Source organism: Bombus pascuorum, chromosome 6 (assembly GCF_905332965.1).
Source record: "Bombus pascuorum chromosome 6, iyBomPasc1.1, whole genome shotgun sequence".
Classification (NCBI taxonomy): domain Eukaryota; kingdom Metazoa; phylum Arthropoda; class Insecta; order Hymenoptera; family Apidae; genus Bombus; species Bombus pascuorum.
In genome coordinates this window covers 13275475-13294076 of record NC_083493.1, presented here as the reverse complement: position 1 = coordinate 13294076, position 18602 = coordinate 13275475, and the positions used below count along the sequence as shown (strand labels likewise).

At 34.1% G+C, this 18602-nt stretch overlaps 3 protein-coding genes across 5 annotated transcripts; 2 read left to right on the top strand and 1 right to left on the bottom strand.

Annotated features, from left to right (window-relative positions):
- Positions 1 to 436: 436 nt before the first annotated feature.
- Positions 437 to 11086, top strand: LOC132907704 (uncharacterized). The gene is made up of 6 exons (XM_060961057.1): positions 437 to 1169; positions 1682 to 1887; positions 2207 to 2373; positions 6654 to 6790; positions 7445 to 7621; positions 10764 to 11086. Exons 2-6 carry the CDS (start codon positions 1762 to 1764, stop codon positions 10934 to 10936), a joined length of 780 nt encoding a protein of 259 aa, XP_060817040.1. The 5' UTR covers positions 437 to 1169; positions 1682 to 1761; the 3' UTR covers positions 10937 to 11086.
- Positions 11087 to 13044: 1958 nt separating this feature from the next.
- LOC132907708 (ATP synthase subunit O, mitochondrial) lies at positions 13045 to 14323 on the top strand. The gene is made up of 4 exons (XM_060961062.1): positions 13045 to 13139; positions 13324 to 13368; positions 13563 to 13673; positions 13756 to 14323. Exons 1-4 carry the CDS (start codon positions 13113 to 13115, stop codon positions 14200 to 14202), a joined length of 630 nt encoding a protein of 209 aa, XP_060817045.1. The 5' UTR covers positions 13045 to 13112; the 3' UTR covers positions 14203 to 14323.
- A 142-nt stretch (positions 14324 to 14465) lies between these two features.
- Positions 14466 to 18405, bottom strand: LOC132907685 (WD repeat-containing protein CG11141). Of its 3 annotated transcripts, none has more exons than XM_060961027.1 (8): positions 18120 to 18405; positions 17620 to 17852; positions 17260 to 17547; positions 17022 to 17182; positions 16498 to 16937; positions 16271 to 16430; positions 15327 to 16183; positions 14466 to 15253 (listed from the first exon to the last, which is right to left on the bottom strand). In XM_060961027.1, exons 2-8 carry the CDS (start codon positions 17842 to 17844, stop codon positions 15165 to 15167), a joined length of 2220 nt encoding a protein of 739 aa, XP_060817010.1. In that variant the 5' UTR covers positions 17845 to 17852; positions 18120 to 18405; the 3' UTR covers positions 14466 to 15164. The 3 variants fall into 3 exon arrangements, with proteins under 3 accessions (XP_060817010.1, XP_060817011.1, XP_060817012.1); XM_060961028.1 differs by having other exon boundaries at positions 15363 to 16183; XM_060961029.1 differs by lacking the exon at positions 18120 to 18405 and having other exon boundaries at positions 17625 to 17758.
- Between the last annotated feature and the right edge of the window lie 197 nt (positions 18406 to 18602).

Below are 18602 nucleotides of genomic sequence, written 5' to 3'. Positions count from 1 at the left end.
AAGCATTATTACTGTCTCCCACTCACGTTTTATGATTTTGTTCGGGTACAGCGGATGTTGTATTAACTTTTTCTTTGACCAAAGACCTAATCTTTCTGCATAAAGGCCGCCTCTCTGCTCCTTTCTTACCGTACAATATGGTACGGCGTAATTTTTTTGCATCACGTTATCGTTTCCTGCTGCATTGTATTTATTTTTCACTCCTGCTATACATGCACAGCCGTATAAGAGCAAAAGCGAGGCAAGTTACATAAGAACAGAGAAAACTGATCATTATCAAACTGTCGTTTAATACAAAGGGCAAATAGCGAAACATGTTAATCGCGTGAAGTTAAAATTTTCCGTAAGTCACGGTGGAGGAACATTCTACGCGTAGTAAAAATATTTTACATTAAATAACTAAAAATTCCATACGACACACATACGTACGTACGTGTGTGCGTGGATGAGTGTAACGAGAGACAGACAAACAGACAGACAGAAAAAGAGGAGAGATATGTAATAGGTATACTACAGTAGTAGACTGACAAGCCAAGTCAGACATGCGCTCTTAAAGAGGGAATCGCGGCAGTGAAAGAGCTCGAGAGCAAAACCCACGTTTCAGTTTGTCGCGTGTGCTGGCACGGCGCGCATATCGTTCCACGAATCTCGGTAAACGATGTCGAGAAATATGTGGATCGTTTCGACGAAAAAAAACGCGTGCAACGCGATCGTTTCAACCGACAAGTACGTGTCTCATGCGTTTCGTTTCACGTGAATTTTCGCGGAGAAAAGATAACGCCATCATTGAGGGGAAACAAACATCGAACACGATACAATCGCGATATCGATACGAATTCGTGAAAATACAGAAGCACGATCACATCTATCAGGTTCATAATCTGAGAATAAGCTTCGTTCGATTAATTGACGTATTATGTCACATTCCTACCGTCGCAAACACAAATGATTCGGAACTCTGTATCAATCGTCGACCATTTGGTTGCGTCGTGAATCGTTTTAATCTATTACCACCGACTTCATCGGTATCATTCATCATAATTCGTGTTACGGTGGAATGTGGCCAACCAGAAGCAGTATTTTCGATAATTCTCCTGCAAACAAGACAAAAGCCAACCGCAATTACCCCGAATATGAAGAGACATTGTGTTCGCAGCTCACAGTCAGCGGTTCGTGCGGTTGTATTTCGACTAATACAAATCGTGTAAATATCGTTCGCTCGATATTCCTAATTTAACGATAAGAATATCTTCGATCCATCTTCTATGAAAATCCTGATGAAAGAAGAAAATCTCGTTCGTCGTGGCGTTCAGTATAAAATGTTGTTCGCGTGTTTGATCGTTCTCCAATACTCTTTGTTCCAAACCAACGTCGGATTAACTCATTCCTTCAAAGTCAAAGGAAAAACCGATGGGATCTCGTATCGATGTAAAGCTGATCCTTGTTACCCAGACGGATATTATAAAATATTTATATTATAAAACATGCGTAAACGTTGAATGTTAATGTTCATTAATATTCATAGGGGCAAAATTGGTAATTCATTGTCGCTGGTAATACGCGTTTAATCATAACCGTGAATTAGTAACGAACAAGGTATATTAACATCGGTGGTTAGGAGTGTGAATTCGCACGATATTTACGGTGTTCCCTTAGTGTTTACGTAGCAAACAACTTGCAGCATTCGCAGATATCGTACGGCTATATTGTTAATTGCCTTGTGGCAATTAGCAATCAAACGGTACTCCTTAGAGCGAAATAATGACGGATTCGCCAATACCGTCGGTCAGCAACATTCAGAGTCGAACTCATACCGCAAGCCAGTCTCAAGTTCAAACGCAAATTCAAGATGACAAGAACGAGAAAACGGAGAAGGCTGTTCTTTTGGTAATTTATTGCTATTTATTTTACTATTAGAACACCGAGTCTACTATATTATTTGGATTAAAGCCGACGATAATACGTTTCTTTCTCGTTGCGAAGTTGCACGTATTCTCGTTTTGCGTAGACCGTAATGAGAAAGCGATCGTTCGAACGAACAGTAACATCGTGTTACTTGATGTATCGTGGAATAATCATCGGTGGTGTAACAAAATTCTCGGTTTACGATTCTGAGAAACTTAGGTACCGATACTTTGCGAACGAATCTATCGCGACGAATGTCAGGGAAACGGAGTTAATCGCGGGTTTCGGTTTTATTTCGCAGCAAATTCAAGAGATCAACAACCAAGTGGCGCAATTCCGCGATCTGCTGATAAACATCGGTCAACCACGAGACTGTCCGGAACTTCGAGAGAAAATTCGGAGATTACGACGACATTGCGTAGAAGCGTGTAAAAACACGTCCCAGCTCATACTGCCACAAGTACGAAGGTATGGTAAACTTTTTCACAATCTTTTTTTTTCTCTCTCGCTTTCTTCCTAGAACGGGTAATAATAAAAGAAATATTTAATGGAAAAAGTAGAACGATTTACGTCCTTGACACGATATTTCGAATCGTATGAAATTCTCACGGAAGAATTACCGTGTCAACAAGCCATTAAACTTGCTAATTAGCGGGCAGAGAAGGGAGGTCAGAAATTGGAAGATAAGTCGAGAGAAATAAAAAGAAAGGGGGAAACCGAGAACGATTGATTAACTAGTTTATGTCAATTACTCCGAAACGAGCGTTAAACGAAGACATCGCGCGAAGCGAACTCGAATTGCTTCCGGTTAATGAGATTCCAATTAACGGGATAAATAGATTGCTATAACAGAAGCGAACCAGCCACGATAGTCAATACGTATATGTACGTACAGTTGCTACCACGTTTGTGGTTTGCTACGTTGCTACTCTCCGCTTCTGATGCAACGATGCAATATGACCAAAGATTTTCCTCGGTGAGACTCGGAAATGCATCGTTTCAAGGAGATCCAAAAAATCCGCCAGGGAATTTATCATACTTATCGTTGTGTTTTATTCGCCAAATTACATCTCTTAAGCACGACGCTAAACGACTTTTTAAAGCCAAATCAGTCCCTCGCATTTTCGTCATTACCCTGATAATCTTATCGCGTTTCCGAATCATTCTTAACCCTCGGTTATTATTATGGATCCTGGTGACCCACAGTTACCTTTTGTAAAGAGATATCTACAAGACGTCGCTTGTAATGGCACAACCTGCTATCAATTTGAAGTGTTTTCAGCTACTAAGAATCCCGTAAGTTCATGGCAACTCTCTAAAGTTAGTTACGTCTTAGCGTCGTGCTGACTCAAACGTATTTTTTATTGCAGTGGAACATATTTTACTGCTGTGCAAATCTCACGTACATTCGTCAATCATTATTATATATTTTTTTACACCTAATTCTACATATATAAGTAAAATAAAAAATTTTCGTAACAGTGTGTGTGTGAATAAACTAATTTTTTCAAATAACTGCATCGCATTTCTTGTTCAAAAATTGCTCGATATATCCAATAATTATGCATCCTCGATATGCCAAATAAATGTATTTTTTGAAACGTGTGTTAAAAAACTACTTTTTCTCTTCGAGTATCGCGTCTTGAAAGCATCATCTTAAATTTCCAGCGAGAAATGTCAAAACGTAAAAATATTATAACATTTTTCATAAAAATATCTTTTTTTCTAAGCTTACAACTAAAAAGATTTTTTTTAAGAATGATGTCACTTCGTTTATCAATCTCTTTCTGTCAAAGCATATTCTAGGATGTTCAAACTATATCCCCAAATTTTTTCGATTCAATATCACTGCTATTTTTTGGACAGCAGCTAGTTGAAAATTGAATAGGGTCTAGGTGACCTAGTGTGACAACCGGAATTCCTGAAACAAGTATAACCGAGGGTCATCGACTCTATACTAGTAAAAGCCATCCATTTGGTATTTTTATATCAAAATTCCTTTCGTTGTTGTAATCAAACCGCGCATCACAAGAAAATATCGCGTTCTACAATCAAATAAGGGAAAGGGTGAAATAATAGCGTCACGAAAGTTCCTATTACTTTGAACTGTGCTGCAAAGAATGTTATCGATTCCAGGGGATTGGTTTTCCTACGAAGAGAGAGAAAAGGAGATATAAAGAACGATGACCAACGTCCAATCTCCAAACATTCTCAGACGTCACCTTTGAACAATTCTCTTCCGCGAGTTTGCCTGTTTTAATGAAAAGTTAAATGTTTCACAAATTTCTTCCTCTTCTGCATTCTCATTAATTCTCCTCTTATCCGATTTACAACGAGACGAATGAAACAGCCGGAATCTCCGACTCGTCGAATAAATTTTGCAAAATTACAAACCTCCGAAAAAGTCATCTATCTCGTAATTTCTTCGATAGAAGCTCGATGCATTGCTCGACAATTTTGTTGGTTTTAATGGAAACTGTTATTCCCGTTAAATTGTATTCGTAATCAATTTTCACCTGGCTTTAACAACTCCTTACCTCCGGTTAGATTATCGGATATTACATATTCGTTTATTATACGTTTCTCGTTACATAATTACTTAATTATGGCGCGACACATCGTGTACACAATATTCGCCCTCCGTCTCCCCCATTTCCATTCGCGTAACACATTGCTGCGTAAATTCTGCTACATTTTAAACGTCAAACGCACACTAATCGCGATCAAGTGTTACTTAAATAATTACTCCGCGAAAATTAAACGCAATACAATTATCAGAATGTTACGTAGGCTGAGAAAAGGAAGAAAAAGAAAACGAATTCAAAATTATATCAAGCCTGGCTGAAAGCATGATTGATTCACAATGAAGCACTTAGCAACATACCGAACGTTTAATTTATCATGCAAACAACTTTTCCAATACTTCCGTGCCTTGTAATAGGCCTATCTCGTACAACGTATCTTACGAAATCACGCGACTTCTGTATCGATTACGCGAAACACGGAAACACTCGCCTTTTTTACCTTCTTTTTCATTCGTTTTTCTTCTTCCTCTTTCTTTTCTTTTTTTTTCTTTGTTCTTCCTTTCAATGAAAATTGGTACGTGTACATTTTCGTCAATGAACGATATTACATCGAAACGCTTATGCATAATTCCGTTTGATACCACTAATCGAAGCAGATCACAGAATACGCATAAATTACGGGTTTCAACTTAACATTTGTAAATTCCCCTTTCGGATCGCTGCGCCTGTTTCAAAATTTATTCCTACTAATTGCCTACGAGATAGCGACAAACGAGAGTAGCAACATAAGAGGATCGAGTTCATCATCTGGTAATCGCGCTCGCTGTTATAGCTCTTGATATCAAGCAAGTTTGTTGTTAAGCGTTACTTACAGACCGCTAGGGAATTAAGCGATAAATAGCAAGCACATGCGAGGCACCGCTGACGTAAATCATAATATAAACGGTCATTGAAAAGAAAGAAACTGGATTATTAGATTTTTGCGATACTAAAATTACAGCCCTGGAGAAATTATGGTTGAAAGTTAGCCGAGCAACACGCAGAAACCATTTACAATTTCAAGAGTCAACGTGAGACTAAAGTCTTAAAGGGTATTACTCCAACGATTTCCACGAAACTTCGTAAACACCGAAGCAAAACGATATATTATTTACATTTAGGTCTACTTGCTTTTATGATTCCAGCTTGATGTACGTGAATTTTCACAGATTATTTATAAAAATAGTGGAAACGAAAGTATCACGCGACAGATTGATTACGTACACCACGTAAACATTTATTACATAGTAAACATTTAGTAAACATTAATTTTACGTGAATTTTCTCAAATTTATGAAATTACCAAACACCACGCTATTAAATATACTATCTATATCATACTGTTAAGTACCATCGCTTGCATTAAAATCGGAATCTTATAATTCGAAAATATAGAACGTAGCTATAAAAAACTTATTAAGCAATAAAATTCTTCTACAAGATTTATCCATTAGCAATGAAAAATACCAGATTTATTATCGCATATTTGCTTTTAGAAAATCGATATGAAGACTGAAATCACTGCAGTTCAATTTATCTGTAACTTTGCAATTAAAATGCATGTTGTCAAGGAGTTGTTGTTTAACTCCTTGCGCTCTATTGTGGCGATTGCACAATTTAAAAAGAAATTTACGGTCAGAGGATTGTTGAACGCGCCACGTCGGTGCACTTCGTTATAATTCTACGATCTCACATTTCGTCTCGCCTTTTCGCAATGAAAAGAAGAAATTCCGTGGCTGGCCGCGAACCAACACGAAACAATCTCGTTACGTAATGAACCGCTTGGTTTCATGTCGCATTTACAGAAACGGTATTAAACATTTTACGTTTGCAGCAATAAAGGTGTTTTAACTAAGTTTTTAATATATAAAATTTATTTTATTTCGCATGTAACAATCATAGCGTAAAGATTTTACTCCACGTCCCACGTTTTATCGCATTCTATCGACTGACGTGTTTTGAGTCTTTGTAAATGTTAATAATCGTGTTTCTCGGGTAATTAGCTTGGTAGAACGTAGGATGGAAGGTCGTGGAATTATCGGCTACGAAATAAGTCGCAGACGAACAAAGAGAAAAAAGAAGTAATAATTGGAGAGGGAAAAAGTGGTCAGATGACAAAATCCCTAACGAGGAAACTTGGGACGACAAAAAAATAATAAGCCTGCGAATGGGTTCTGTTTTCAGAACAACAGATATCGGGATTCCTGTTGACTGCCCAAATTTGATGCTGCTCTTTTATGTTGTGCAATTATTCCTGCGCGAGCTCTGCAAAAGTAAGAACCTCATCCGCATCGTACCGATGGATATGACGGAATATTACGGTAACTTTTCTAAGCATCCTATATTTTCTTACGAATTAAACATTCCAACGAATGAAGAATCCTATCAGTTCGTAAATTTACTTGCGTTACATACGTTTTATCTATCATTTAAAGGTATTCGCCGAAAGAAGATAATTTAATTCAGAATAAACGACTTAGAAAAGTATTATCTCTTTATCCTCGAGATTTTCTCCGTTTCTATTATCAGACACAGAAAAAGAAAAGAATATTTTCAACTATATATAAATATTATACATAGGTACATATACGAAGACATTTAAGATGTGTATATATATAAAGTTTCTCCCCATTGTTAAAGGGTCCAACACTTATACGAACGCAGACTACGGATTTTTATAGAAATTCATATTTCACAAGCGTAACTACTGAAACAGAATCCAAGGAGATATTTATTTCACTTATTAACGTAGGTGAAATTACACCTATTTTTCTTCTCACCTATTGAAGTAGGTAGAATAATTTTATAACGAGTACGGTAATTTGGATAATTTCATATATTCTTATATATTCGCCTTTTCTATGCATCTTTACACCCTTAAATTGCAGTCTATTTGTACGTCGCGCGTTTCTTTTTTTTTTTCACAAACAGCCATGGTAACGACCAACGCAGATCTATTTTTGCTCTCGTTACAGAAACTCGAGCCGGGCCATCCAACATCGGCAACGTGATCTCGCAGATAGTCCTCTGTAAGCAGATCACACCGGATTTCTACGAGGAAGAATTGTGCAGCATCCAAAAGGACTCCGAGGAAATTCGAGGCTTGATGAACGAACTGCAAGAATTTATGCCCCAGTCGGGTGGCGATATAGGTACCGTCGTATTCTCTGTTTACCATTCTCCCCTTTTCCTCCCTTGTTTCTCGTTTATAGAATTTTATTTCGTAGCGCCCCTGTTTCTTTCCCTGCGTATATTTCCACTCGTTTTTCAAGGGTTGCTCGAATTTTTCTCAAGTGTACGCTTCGAGGGGATAATATTACAAACGCTATTGGTTGACAAAGAGCGCACACGCGATAAGAACGTTTTTCGGAAAGATAAAAGCCCTTGTCGCCCGAAGAGATATTTTCCAAGGGGCAGGTAAAACTGTTTTTCAAACGGCAGAGAATCGAACGGCATGTTCGCGTCACTCGATTCACTTCGAAACGTAAACGCGCCACGTCCGTTAATTCGATTATGCTGTTCTACGAACGCTTCGTCGTTCTATTTGCCACTCTAATATCTCTTCCTGCTTTGTTGACCTTACTTTCACTATCCATCCTTCTTCCTATTCTACTGCTCTCTCGCGACCTCTCTCTATTCAACCGCCTCTAATCGGGTTACTCCAGAGGCCAAGGTCTGGATTTCAAAGGAGAACACAATCCCCCTTTTCTCTCTGTTCGTCTCTTTGGCTACATCTTACCTCTTCGCTCTTGCCAATTCCCATTGATTCCATGGAACAAACGTATTAGCTCTAAACAGGCTAAAGCTCTGTATAGAGTTATCAAGCTATAATGCCGATTCACTTCTCAGTCTCAATAGTACACGGCGACCTTAATTATCTGCCGATATAATGAGCGAATTCGGATGCGCCCCTGTGTCTCACTAGGGGTAGAGAGATAGCACGAAAATTACCATGTACCACGATCTTCGATCCCCTAAGCGTCAATTCGAGACTTTGCCTGCCTATCAAGGGAATAACGATACGACTAGAGAGGAACAGAGAGAAAGAGAGAGAGAGAGAAAGATTGACATTGAACAAGAACCAGGTCAAGGTCGAATCAGAACATAAATTTCTCTTAACGCGCGTTACGAACAGGAAATTCATGTTTAAGGAAGATCACGCGCGGTCACAGAAGTAGAATAAGAGAACAGCCGCGGTTGGTCGGAAATTCCGAGTAAAATTTCGTAAAAGGGCAGGTCGAGTGGTGTTGTGTGCACGCGGCGTGTCGAGAAAATTCGTCGGGGAAACGGCGCGAAACGATACGAGAGAGGAACGAGATGGGAGGAAGCAGAGCGCGAATAGAAAAGAACGCACGGTTTATTTCCGAGTGGAAATACTTAGGCGGAAGACTTTGCCGACGTGGAAACAAGACACATGCGCAGCTTTTACAAATTTCCAAAAGATGTTCGAGCCACGGGAACCCGGTCAATGTAATACGGTGGAAGCACGTAAACAAGAAATACAAAACACAGAAATACATAAAAGCTACGGAGAACGCGAGAGTATTATTCAACATTAAATAGAGCTTTCGGGTCAAGGATAGATGGAAACGTGGAAGTTCGTTCCTGCGTTCCCTCCGTTCTCCACGGAAACGAGAATTCGCTAGGCGCGGGAATAGGGTGGGAAAATCAAAGGTAGAGAGGGAAATATGCTCGACCGCGAACCGATAAAGCAATTTGAGTCACGATTTGCGAAACAATCTCGATAGACAAGATCGTGTAAACCTTTGTAGCCGGCACTATGGTGACCCGTAGCTGGACCAGGATTCTCTGTTTCTGCTGATACAATTAATATGTACGCGTATCGTCATGCCATCAAGCTTGGAGTGCAATTTTCGGGGTCAAGGACGCGAGGAATTCATTTTCAATTACGATTTTCCGAGAAAAAAGAGGGGCCACCTGCGGTAACTGGAAATAAGTTTTGTTGCGTGTCAAATGAAAGAGAAAAAGAGCGAGAAAAGAAAAAGATGAGAATGAGTTACAAAGACTGTCCCTTGATAAAGTAAATTTAAGTTGCAATTCGCGAAATAACAAAGCGAACACGGTTCGCGTGATATTTTTCACTCTCAAATTTCACGATACATATTTTATCGCTGAGATTCTCGGAGTCGATGAAACCACTCGTGATTTTACGATAATGCAAAGTCGAACGCGAAGAGATCTCTGCAAGCAGGCATCGCAATTTATTGCGGCCATAGCAATGGTAGAGTTAAGTCGTCTTTTCATCTAGTACGATACGAGCTCGTACGATTTTTCCGTATTGCCTGGCATCGTATGAAATGGCACCGCTTCCGGTCGTTGTCGGACTAATGGCGATGATATGTCCCGCTTAAGAAGGCTTACATCACATTTCGCTATAATTTATTCGGCAATCTTTCTCCCTTTCGCATTTTCATTTCTCGCCACTCTAAAATACGTTCCCAGGGTATAATCGCTGAAGATGATATTCTTTCAGAGAAAAAGCTCCTTTGAAAAGTACTGGATATTAAAAAATGACATCGAGAGCCGTACATTATGAAAATCGATACAACCGGACAGTCTATCCGCTAAGTGATTCGAAACATTGCAGCCATTCTCTTTAACTTAATTGCTTTGCTAGTTGAGTATTATTCATTTTTCTATGTACTTCACAAATGCCTAGTCATAGCGATATTAAGTCAGTTCGTAGCTATTTCTTTCTTTATAAAATAATGTCCTACATTTATTGTTATACATAACTCATTATGTTTTTAAGTCATGAAAATGTATCGTTGCAGAGAGGACTCGTAAGAATTGAAATATGTGACTAAATTCAAATTTTCAAATCTTGGCTTACCCCACTATGGTTTTCAGCTCGCCAGATAAGTGAGAATCGCGGACTTGGAAAAATTGCCCCAATTGTGAAGCATCTGAATAAAAATTGCAGTAAAACCTATGCTATCCAGATATGTATATCTTCACATTTAATCTGAAAAGATTAGTATGTCAATAAGTTAAAGAAAGATATAAAATTAAAAGGAGTAAAGAGAAGTGTTTTTTAGGTATCGCGTAAGAAAATTCGTTATATACAGTGCTATTAGCATTTCTAATTTAAAGAAAAATCTTATGAAGAATTTCTTCGATTAAAAGTATATTGACTAGATCTTCTAGCAAATAAAATCATCCCTTCCTTTTCCTCATTAAATAATTGTTCGTTCGAGAAATATTGACTCAACTATATATTTGGTTTATGAAATTTTCAAAGCTAAGAAAATTTCTTCTGCACTTTGTTTCCAGAAAAGTACTCAGCTTTACAGAGTGCCGGAAGTAGGGGTAACCGTCCCAACGGCAGACGGATGCATCGATGGAACCAAAGCCACGAAAGGCCTAGCAGGCCTACCAGACAATCGTCCTACTTTCGCGGAGCTTTGAATCTCTTTTGTTGCGCCGCAAGAGCCAACTATGTTTAATCGAACTAAACGTACTTGCCCACCTTTCTCTTAAAGAAATCCTTTCACAAAAGTTTTTAATAATTTATATGCCTAATTTCCTTTCGTTTTTAATTTTCTATCTGTAAATTTTAAGACTAAGTGATAAAAGGAGAAGAAATTTTCGCTATATTTTTAAATCAAAAGGATATTCAACTCTAGTCGATTAGTCGATAAGAAACCTGATACTGAAGCTTTATTTAGTTCATAAGTACGGATCTCTAAATATAGAAACATATTCGGTATTTTTATAAAAAAGTTTCATTTACTGCGGAATCGTTTAAATATATTGAAAAATCTGACTTAAACTTACGGTACAAGTGAGTTGTTGTATTATTGATCGATCACTAGGCTCCATAAAATTATGAAGACAGATCGATTTCTTGATAAAATTTAATTAGACTTTCTCTCGTCCCTCGATCAGCACCAACGGCATAATATCTAGCATTTAAAGGAAAGAAAAGTCAATGTAAAAACAATCATTATAGATGTGACATTGTCGTTTATTTGTGTATTTACTACTCGAAATCCGAACTGTGATGAACGAGCTCAAATTTATCGCTGATCGGATAGCATATAAGAAACTATGCATCACTTTGGAAAGTAGGAAAATAAATGCCAACTGAATTGGACGTTGATCATCCCAATAGTGGACCAATGTGAACCACGTATCGCCCATATGCACAATAAGAGTAACGCAATTAAAAAGAATTTATACTTTGAGATTTTAATCGTATTAGTCTCTGACAGTATTGCATCTTTATCTAATTATATTTCATAAAAATCATGATACGTTCGTATCTTTTCATTATTGTCATATATATAAGGTCGTTATTTATACATAAGTTAATAAAAAGGAAACATTTCACGCTTTTAACTGGTGTCATTTTTTATAACAAATTGGCGATACGGTTCTATAAACGGTTCATTTTAATGTTAAATGTATTATTATATGAATATTGAAAAAAGATATATGTATATGTGAAATCTATATATACACACATACATCTATATGTATACACGTTACATTGAACTGTATAAAAGTATATATAATGTTGGTTTTACGACCACGTATCAATAAACGATAGTAATTATTAATTATTATCGTTTCATTGTTCACGGTATTAAACGTAATTGACTCCTTCCGCTAGTGATGCTTTGACATCTTTTGTATTACTATTTACGTTCGATTTCAATTATCGAAATATTACACGGAGAATATTAGTGTATGACGCAAATTATCGTTTTTTTATTTAAAAACGAATCAATCTGGGTATTGAGTAGAGATCTAAATAAGAACATAAATATGTAAAAGAAAGTATAAAACGTTATATGACATTGTATGTAAAGCATAAAAATTAACGTTCATGTCATCGATGTTATGGATGTTATATTCATAAGGATCTCATCACTTTGGTGAATTCTTAAATGTCTTTTTCATTTGACGGTGCAAAGAAACTTGAATGTTAAATCTTTCATCCAAATTCTCTATCGGCAAAAAATTTTATTGTACGTTACATCATACTTGAAGAATAATAAATAAATCACTATATATTAAAACTTTTTATTTGGTCTTGATATAGGAAAATTTTCGTTACCTTTCAATTGATACATATATAAGAAGAAAATATGAGAGAATAAGACAAATGCATGATATACCTTAAATGTATGTAGTTAGAAAAGAATATCATATCGATTTACTGAAGTTAATAAATTTTAATCTGGCATCTCCCACTTACTTTTATCGAATGTTTGTTCAAACTGATCTGACGTCTCTTTTTTCAAAATTACAATACACTACTGTCCTCTTACGAATATCAGAAGAAACTGTATAGCACGTAATTACAAAATGGCGACCTATTTTCGAACGAGATGTAAGAACGTATGAACATAAATCTGTAATGAATGTAATTATAGTCATGTAATAAATAAAAGTTCCGCTAATAATAAATAAAAGTGCAATTACAGTAAATAATTTTACGTTAATTATTCCTTAAATAAAATTTTGTAACTCTAAAACTACTTCTAGAGATGTCGCTATTAGGTCGAAAAGTGTATGCACTTACATATCTATGTGAAACAATTCACATTATATAATGGTAGATCGGCAGAACCACATTTGTCGTTCTCGAATTTAGATACTTGCTGTTCGAAATATATGACAATGTCCTTCAGTAGGATAATTGTAAGTATTATTTTAATATATAATTTATTACACTCGTTACTATTCAAATAAAATGTATAAAAATTGAATTGTTGATAATAAAATGAAATATTCCGACAATTTAATTATGGTACTGATTGAATAAAAACATTCTAAGACCAAAGAATATTACATAAAATTAACAAAAGACATTACTATTTTTTAGGTGCGGTCATTTTCTAGTAGTTCTACTGCTCAACAATTGGTTAAGGTATTTTTCAAACATATATTAAATATAAAATTACATAACTTTAAAATATATATTTAATACTTCGGATAATATTTCATAATCATATGTTTTAATAAGTCACAATTATGCGAGTTACTTTTAAGAATTTTAGAATATTTTCTATTAATTTCATTTCCAGTAATGAAAATGTTACTTCACTGTCTTTTTGTTTTTAGCCTCCAATTCAAGTATATGGAATAGAAGGACGATATGCTACAGCACTTTATTCTGCAGCTTCAAAACAAAAAGCATTAAATAATGTTGAAAAAGATCTGCTTAAATTTCAAGTATGTATGATAAATGTTACATCTTATTCTTAATTTATAACTAAAAATAATTTTACTATTAATAAAAACATACATGTGTTAGGATCTTCTGAAGAAAGATAAAAAATTAGAAGAATTTGTGAAGAATCCATCGATAAAACGAAAAGAAAAAGTAAAAGCGCTTCAGACAATTGGTGGAAAAGTTAGTCTAAGTAATGAAACTATAAATCTGTTGGGTTTACTGGCAGAAAATGGCAGACTTTCAAGTGTAAATAATGTAATTAATACATTTAAATTATTTATGGCTGCCAATAGAGGTGAGGTCCCATGTGAAGTTATAACTGCTAAACCACTTGATGCTGAGATGACAGCTAAGCTTCAAACAGCTCTAAAGGGCTTCTTAAGTAAAGGTCAATCTATTTTGCTTACTTCGAAAGTTGATCCTTCTATTATGGGAGGTATGATTATAGCAATAGGTGATAAATATGTAGACATGAGCGTGGCCAGTAAAGTAAAAAAATATTCTGACATTATTGCTAACACAGTGTGATCACTTTTTGATATTCAGTGAAATGAGCAAAGATAAAGTACTCATATAGAACAATTCATGAGTATTCTGTATGTCATTAAACAATAAAATATTCAGAATCTACTTATTGCTGTTAAGAAAATCTGTTTTTTATTAAGTTAAACCATTTTATACATAAGTAACCTTTATTTTTTTTGTAAATAAAATCAATCCAGATAAAAATCGAGATTTTGTATAATAGTAAGATAAAGTCATACTTATTCTTATGCTAACAAAAATTTGAGTGCCATTTAAAAAGTATTTTTATTTGAAAAATTAAGTACTTACAATGTTTTGAATTTGTATATGCATTTACAGAGAAGTTTACAAACGTTCAACTTTTAAACATTCCTACATTTTATAAATTAATATATATTTGTAAGAACATTATGTTTTAATATAATCATCATGCCTATTGCTAGTTTCAAATGGCAAAAAGTGGACTACTTTTCGTAAAAATTTAAAATGGAATGTTATAAATGACATTGATTATGCAAAAAAAAATGTGCTTACATATCATTTTACAATATATCTAAAAATGTGTAACCGCACATTTATAGCACTATGTAACAATAAACCTTAAAAAAAATTGATTATCATGAATTTTCTTCCTACAAATTTACAATAGATTTAAAAAAATTCATAATTAAAAAATAAATCACAATATTTGATAAAATATTATGCATATTTTGTAATATTTTTTGTTTATGATAAAAATAACATAAATTGCACTAAAATAAGACTAGAAAATACATTGTCTAATTAAAGTTTGAATATAATGTGAGAAAATGTACACGCACATTTTTACCCTAATTGTGAGATAACTTCATCGGATGGATGTGCAGAAAAGATTGAAGGCACATCTGCATAAAGCTTGAAAAAGAAAACATTCATCAAAATTGAAGTAATTTCTATTTAAAGTAGTTTCATACTTTAATTATGCTCTATATTGCAACTGGAGGTATATCATTTTTTACTAAAACCCAATCTTCTTCCTCAATTGTAGTTGATATCATAAACTCATTCGGTACAACTGGAAATAAATATTTTCCATTTATATTGCAAAAGTGTAATCATATGTTGGGAACTAATTTTATTATACTTACTATGAAATTCAACTTCTAATTCATGTTTACCCATACCTGTTGAATGTGACATTTTCCTCCCATCAACATAACTACCTTTTTGTAAAGGTTCGTTTAATTTATCTTGTAAAAGCTTTTTTCTACATTCACCTAAATCTTCTAACTTCCTTAATTCCGTACGGTAACTGACATCTTCATCTCCAGATTCCGTTTCTGTATGGTCGCTGTGATCATTATATTCATTTTGCTCATTTTTTTCTTCTGTGAAAGAATTATTGGAATGTACTGCACAACCTATATATGTAATTGTATCAATAGATTGGGACATATTTGAATTAGTAGTACTAATTTGACTGCTCGTCATATACTTTGACAAATCAAAATCCAAAACATCAGCCAAAAGTTTTTCTTTATTTTCTACATCACGTTGGATTGATTCAAGATTTCTTTCAGTTTTTGATATAAAATCATCATCGACACTAAGTGTTAATAAAGAAGAATGCATCGTCTTTGCATCATTGGCATTTATTTTGTCCTTATTGAAAGCAGATAAATCAAAATTAATGTCAGATAATGATGAACAATTTCCATTTCCATTTAATAGCCTATTATGTGATTTTTTAATTTTCCTTTCTGGAGTAAATACAACATCTTCAAATTCTTGTTGACTAATTTTTTCGAATATTTGCCTCCTATCATTATGTTTTTCATTTTGTTCACTGCTTTTTCTTTTGGAAATATCATTATGTTCTGTTATTTTGCTACTGTCTGTTATTAATGAAGAATTTAAATTATCTGGCATCATTGGTACTTCTACAGCTTCTTCCGCATTTGTAATTGATGTTACATCAGTGCCAATAGTAACAATTGGTACAATTCTAAAAAGTGATATATACTTTTAAACAATTTATATATTATTTATTAATAAAAAATAAATACATTTCTTTTTCACTGGGATACTTTACCCTACAGATTGAATAATATTACTTGGATTGATTTTGTGAAAAGGAATAGCTGGCACTATCGTACTTTCCATTAATTTTGAAGTTAATTCTAATATACCATTGGTAACTGGTTTACTAATTTCAGCAAATGACAATAATGGATCTGATGCACTTTTTGCTTCTACAAATAAAATTGGTTGTTAAAATTCGAATAAGATATTAGAAAAGTATTTAATAAAAATATCTACCTGATGAGAACATGTTAGTTTCAGGATAATATGCAATACGTATTATGTTCCTTTCTCCTTCCAACACAAATATTTCATCTTTAGTACAAGCAACATTAGTCACACGACGTAAATCTGTTACAATGGACGTTATAGCAATAGTCTGTGGATTTACTACATATATAATATCATCGCTGTATGTAATTAGTAAGTCATCACAAAAAGGTAAAATGACACCAAATGTAGGTTCCCCGCGATTCTTTTTACAACTTTCTGGTGCTGGATTTAGAAGTTCCACTTCTGTATGCCCAGATCGAACAGCATCCTTAAAAATAAGTGTTTTTAACACAGTCCCTGTTTTATCAGCTTGCCATAGACGTAATCCAGGTCTACTAGCATATATTACTAAGTCTTGTACATAATTTTGTCTACAACCAAATACAGCACCTAATCTTCCCAATCTAAAATATACGTTCATTGTTATGTTTTAATTTATAACATTACTGTTTATTAAAAATTTGATGTTAATTCAATTAAATACTAACGTTTTGCGTTCTTTCTGACCAACTTGTGTTACCTTTCCATTCTCATTTCTATTTACCAGTATCGTACGTAATGTTGTAGAAACTAACAATAAACCTTGTTGATAACTTAATTGCACTACTGCATACTTCTCATTTAACAATTCTGATGATTTTGACAAATGCTATAAGAATATTTATAAAAAAACATAAAAATTTTTGGATAATGGAACTGCGCTGTTATTTAATTTGCATTACGTACCATATAAAAATCAATTTCAGTAAGTACAACTACACCATCTTGATCTCCACTGAATAATTTCATACCATTCTTAGACCACTCAACTGTAGTTACTACACTGTTATGTAAACCACTTATGCTATACCTTTCAACCTGTTTTTTATGTTTTGGTTTTAAACTATCTGGTAATGAATCTGGTGGATTTTTAGGTATTTGAAATACAGTTACTACACCATGTTCATTACCAGCAGCAACCATATAGTCTACTGTTGATATCACTTGAATACATGTAATTTTTGAATTGACATTCTGAAAAAATAAATAGCACCTCATGTGTAAATATAGAATCATCATAAATTAAGTATATATTATGTATGATACCTCACATCGAAGCCTTTGCAAGTCTTGCTTTTCTCTGTCAAACCAATATACTAAACCATAGTTAGTTCCAATGGCTATAAATTCAGGCACTGCATCAATACAGGTAAAATTAATGTTGTGTGTAAAGAGCCCAGTTTGAATTTTCGCAGGTATTTGTTGAAGAAGCATAGCAAGAGGTGCCCATTCTCGTAAAGTACCACCATCTTCACACATAGGTGATGTCATTGTAAGTGCTATATCCACAAAATTATATTACAATTCATATTATTAACCATACATTTAATAAATGAATAGTGACATAAGTAATAACAAATTAATAAGAATGATGTAAATGATTCGTACATAAACTAAAATGCCCTTTTCTTATATGACATTTAATATTATGTACATAAATTATCAGTGATGAACTACATTACAGTATTGTTAGTCTAAAAGCAACACATATGAAATCAGTATTTTATTATGTCATAATAAATTTATTACGTGATATATAAAATTACCTTCTTATAGAATTAATTTCATTCACAGAAAATATCAAAGTAATTAAATCACATTTCTTTTATCATGCCGCACAAAATAATAATACTTTACCGAACATTTTTGTGTTTCATTTAATATTTTATGGTTCGGCAAATTCTGTCAAGATTGTAGTGCACGCCTTCAAGTAAGTACCATAAACCACGTCATGTATAGAATAGAATACCATATATATGATTATGACTAAAATGAAGCTTGCATTTTCTAGATTTATCTTAACGATCCATATTATCAAATAGAAATATATACATAAAATGGATTTAATATATTTATAGCATAATAGCAAATATATATATATATATCGTATATATATAGGATATTGATATTTATATAGTACTATATATAATATAGTATTGATATATTCTAAAAATATTATCAAAGTATAACGTTTTTGAAATACAAATGTAATAATACATAGTTCACACACACACACACATATGTATATT

Coding starts and splice junctions, on each gene's coding strand:
- LOC132907704 (XM_060961057.1), top strand. CDS start 1,762: ATGACGGATTCGCCAATACCGTCGGTCAGCAACATTCAGAGTCGAACT. Junction 2,374..6,653: donor ATACTGCCACAAGTACGAAG/GTATGGTAAACT, acceptor TTCTGTTTTCAG/AACAACAGATATCGGGATTC. Junction 6,791..7,444: donor GGATATGACGGAATATTACG/GTAACTTTTCTA, acceptor CTCTCGTTACAG/AAACTCGAGCCGGGCCATCC.
- LOC132907708 (XM_060961062.1), top strand. CDS start 13,113: ATGACAATGTCCTTCAGTAGGATAATT. Junction 13,369..13,562: donor CTGCTCAACAATTGGTTAAG/GTATTTTTCAAA, acceptor TTTTGTTTTTAG/CCTCCAATTCAAGTATATGG. Junction 13,674..13,755: donor AAGATCTGCTTAAATTTCAA/GTATGTATGATA, acceptor TACATGTGTTAG/GATCTTCTGAAGAAAGATAA.
- LOC132907685 (XM_060961027.1), bottom strand. CDS start 17,844: ATGACATCACCTATGTGTGAAGATGGTGGTACTTTACGAGAATGGGCA. Junction 16,938..17,021: donor GGTCAGAAAGAACGCAAAAC/GTTAGTATTTAA, acceptor CGTATATTTTAG/ATTGGGAAGATTAGGTGCTG. Junction 16,184..16,270: donor AATATTATTCAATCTGTAGG/GTAAAGTATCCC, acceptor ATCACTTTTTAG/AATTGTACCAATTGTTACTA.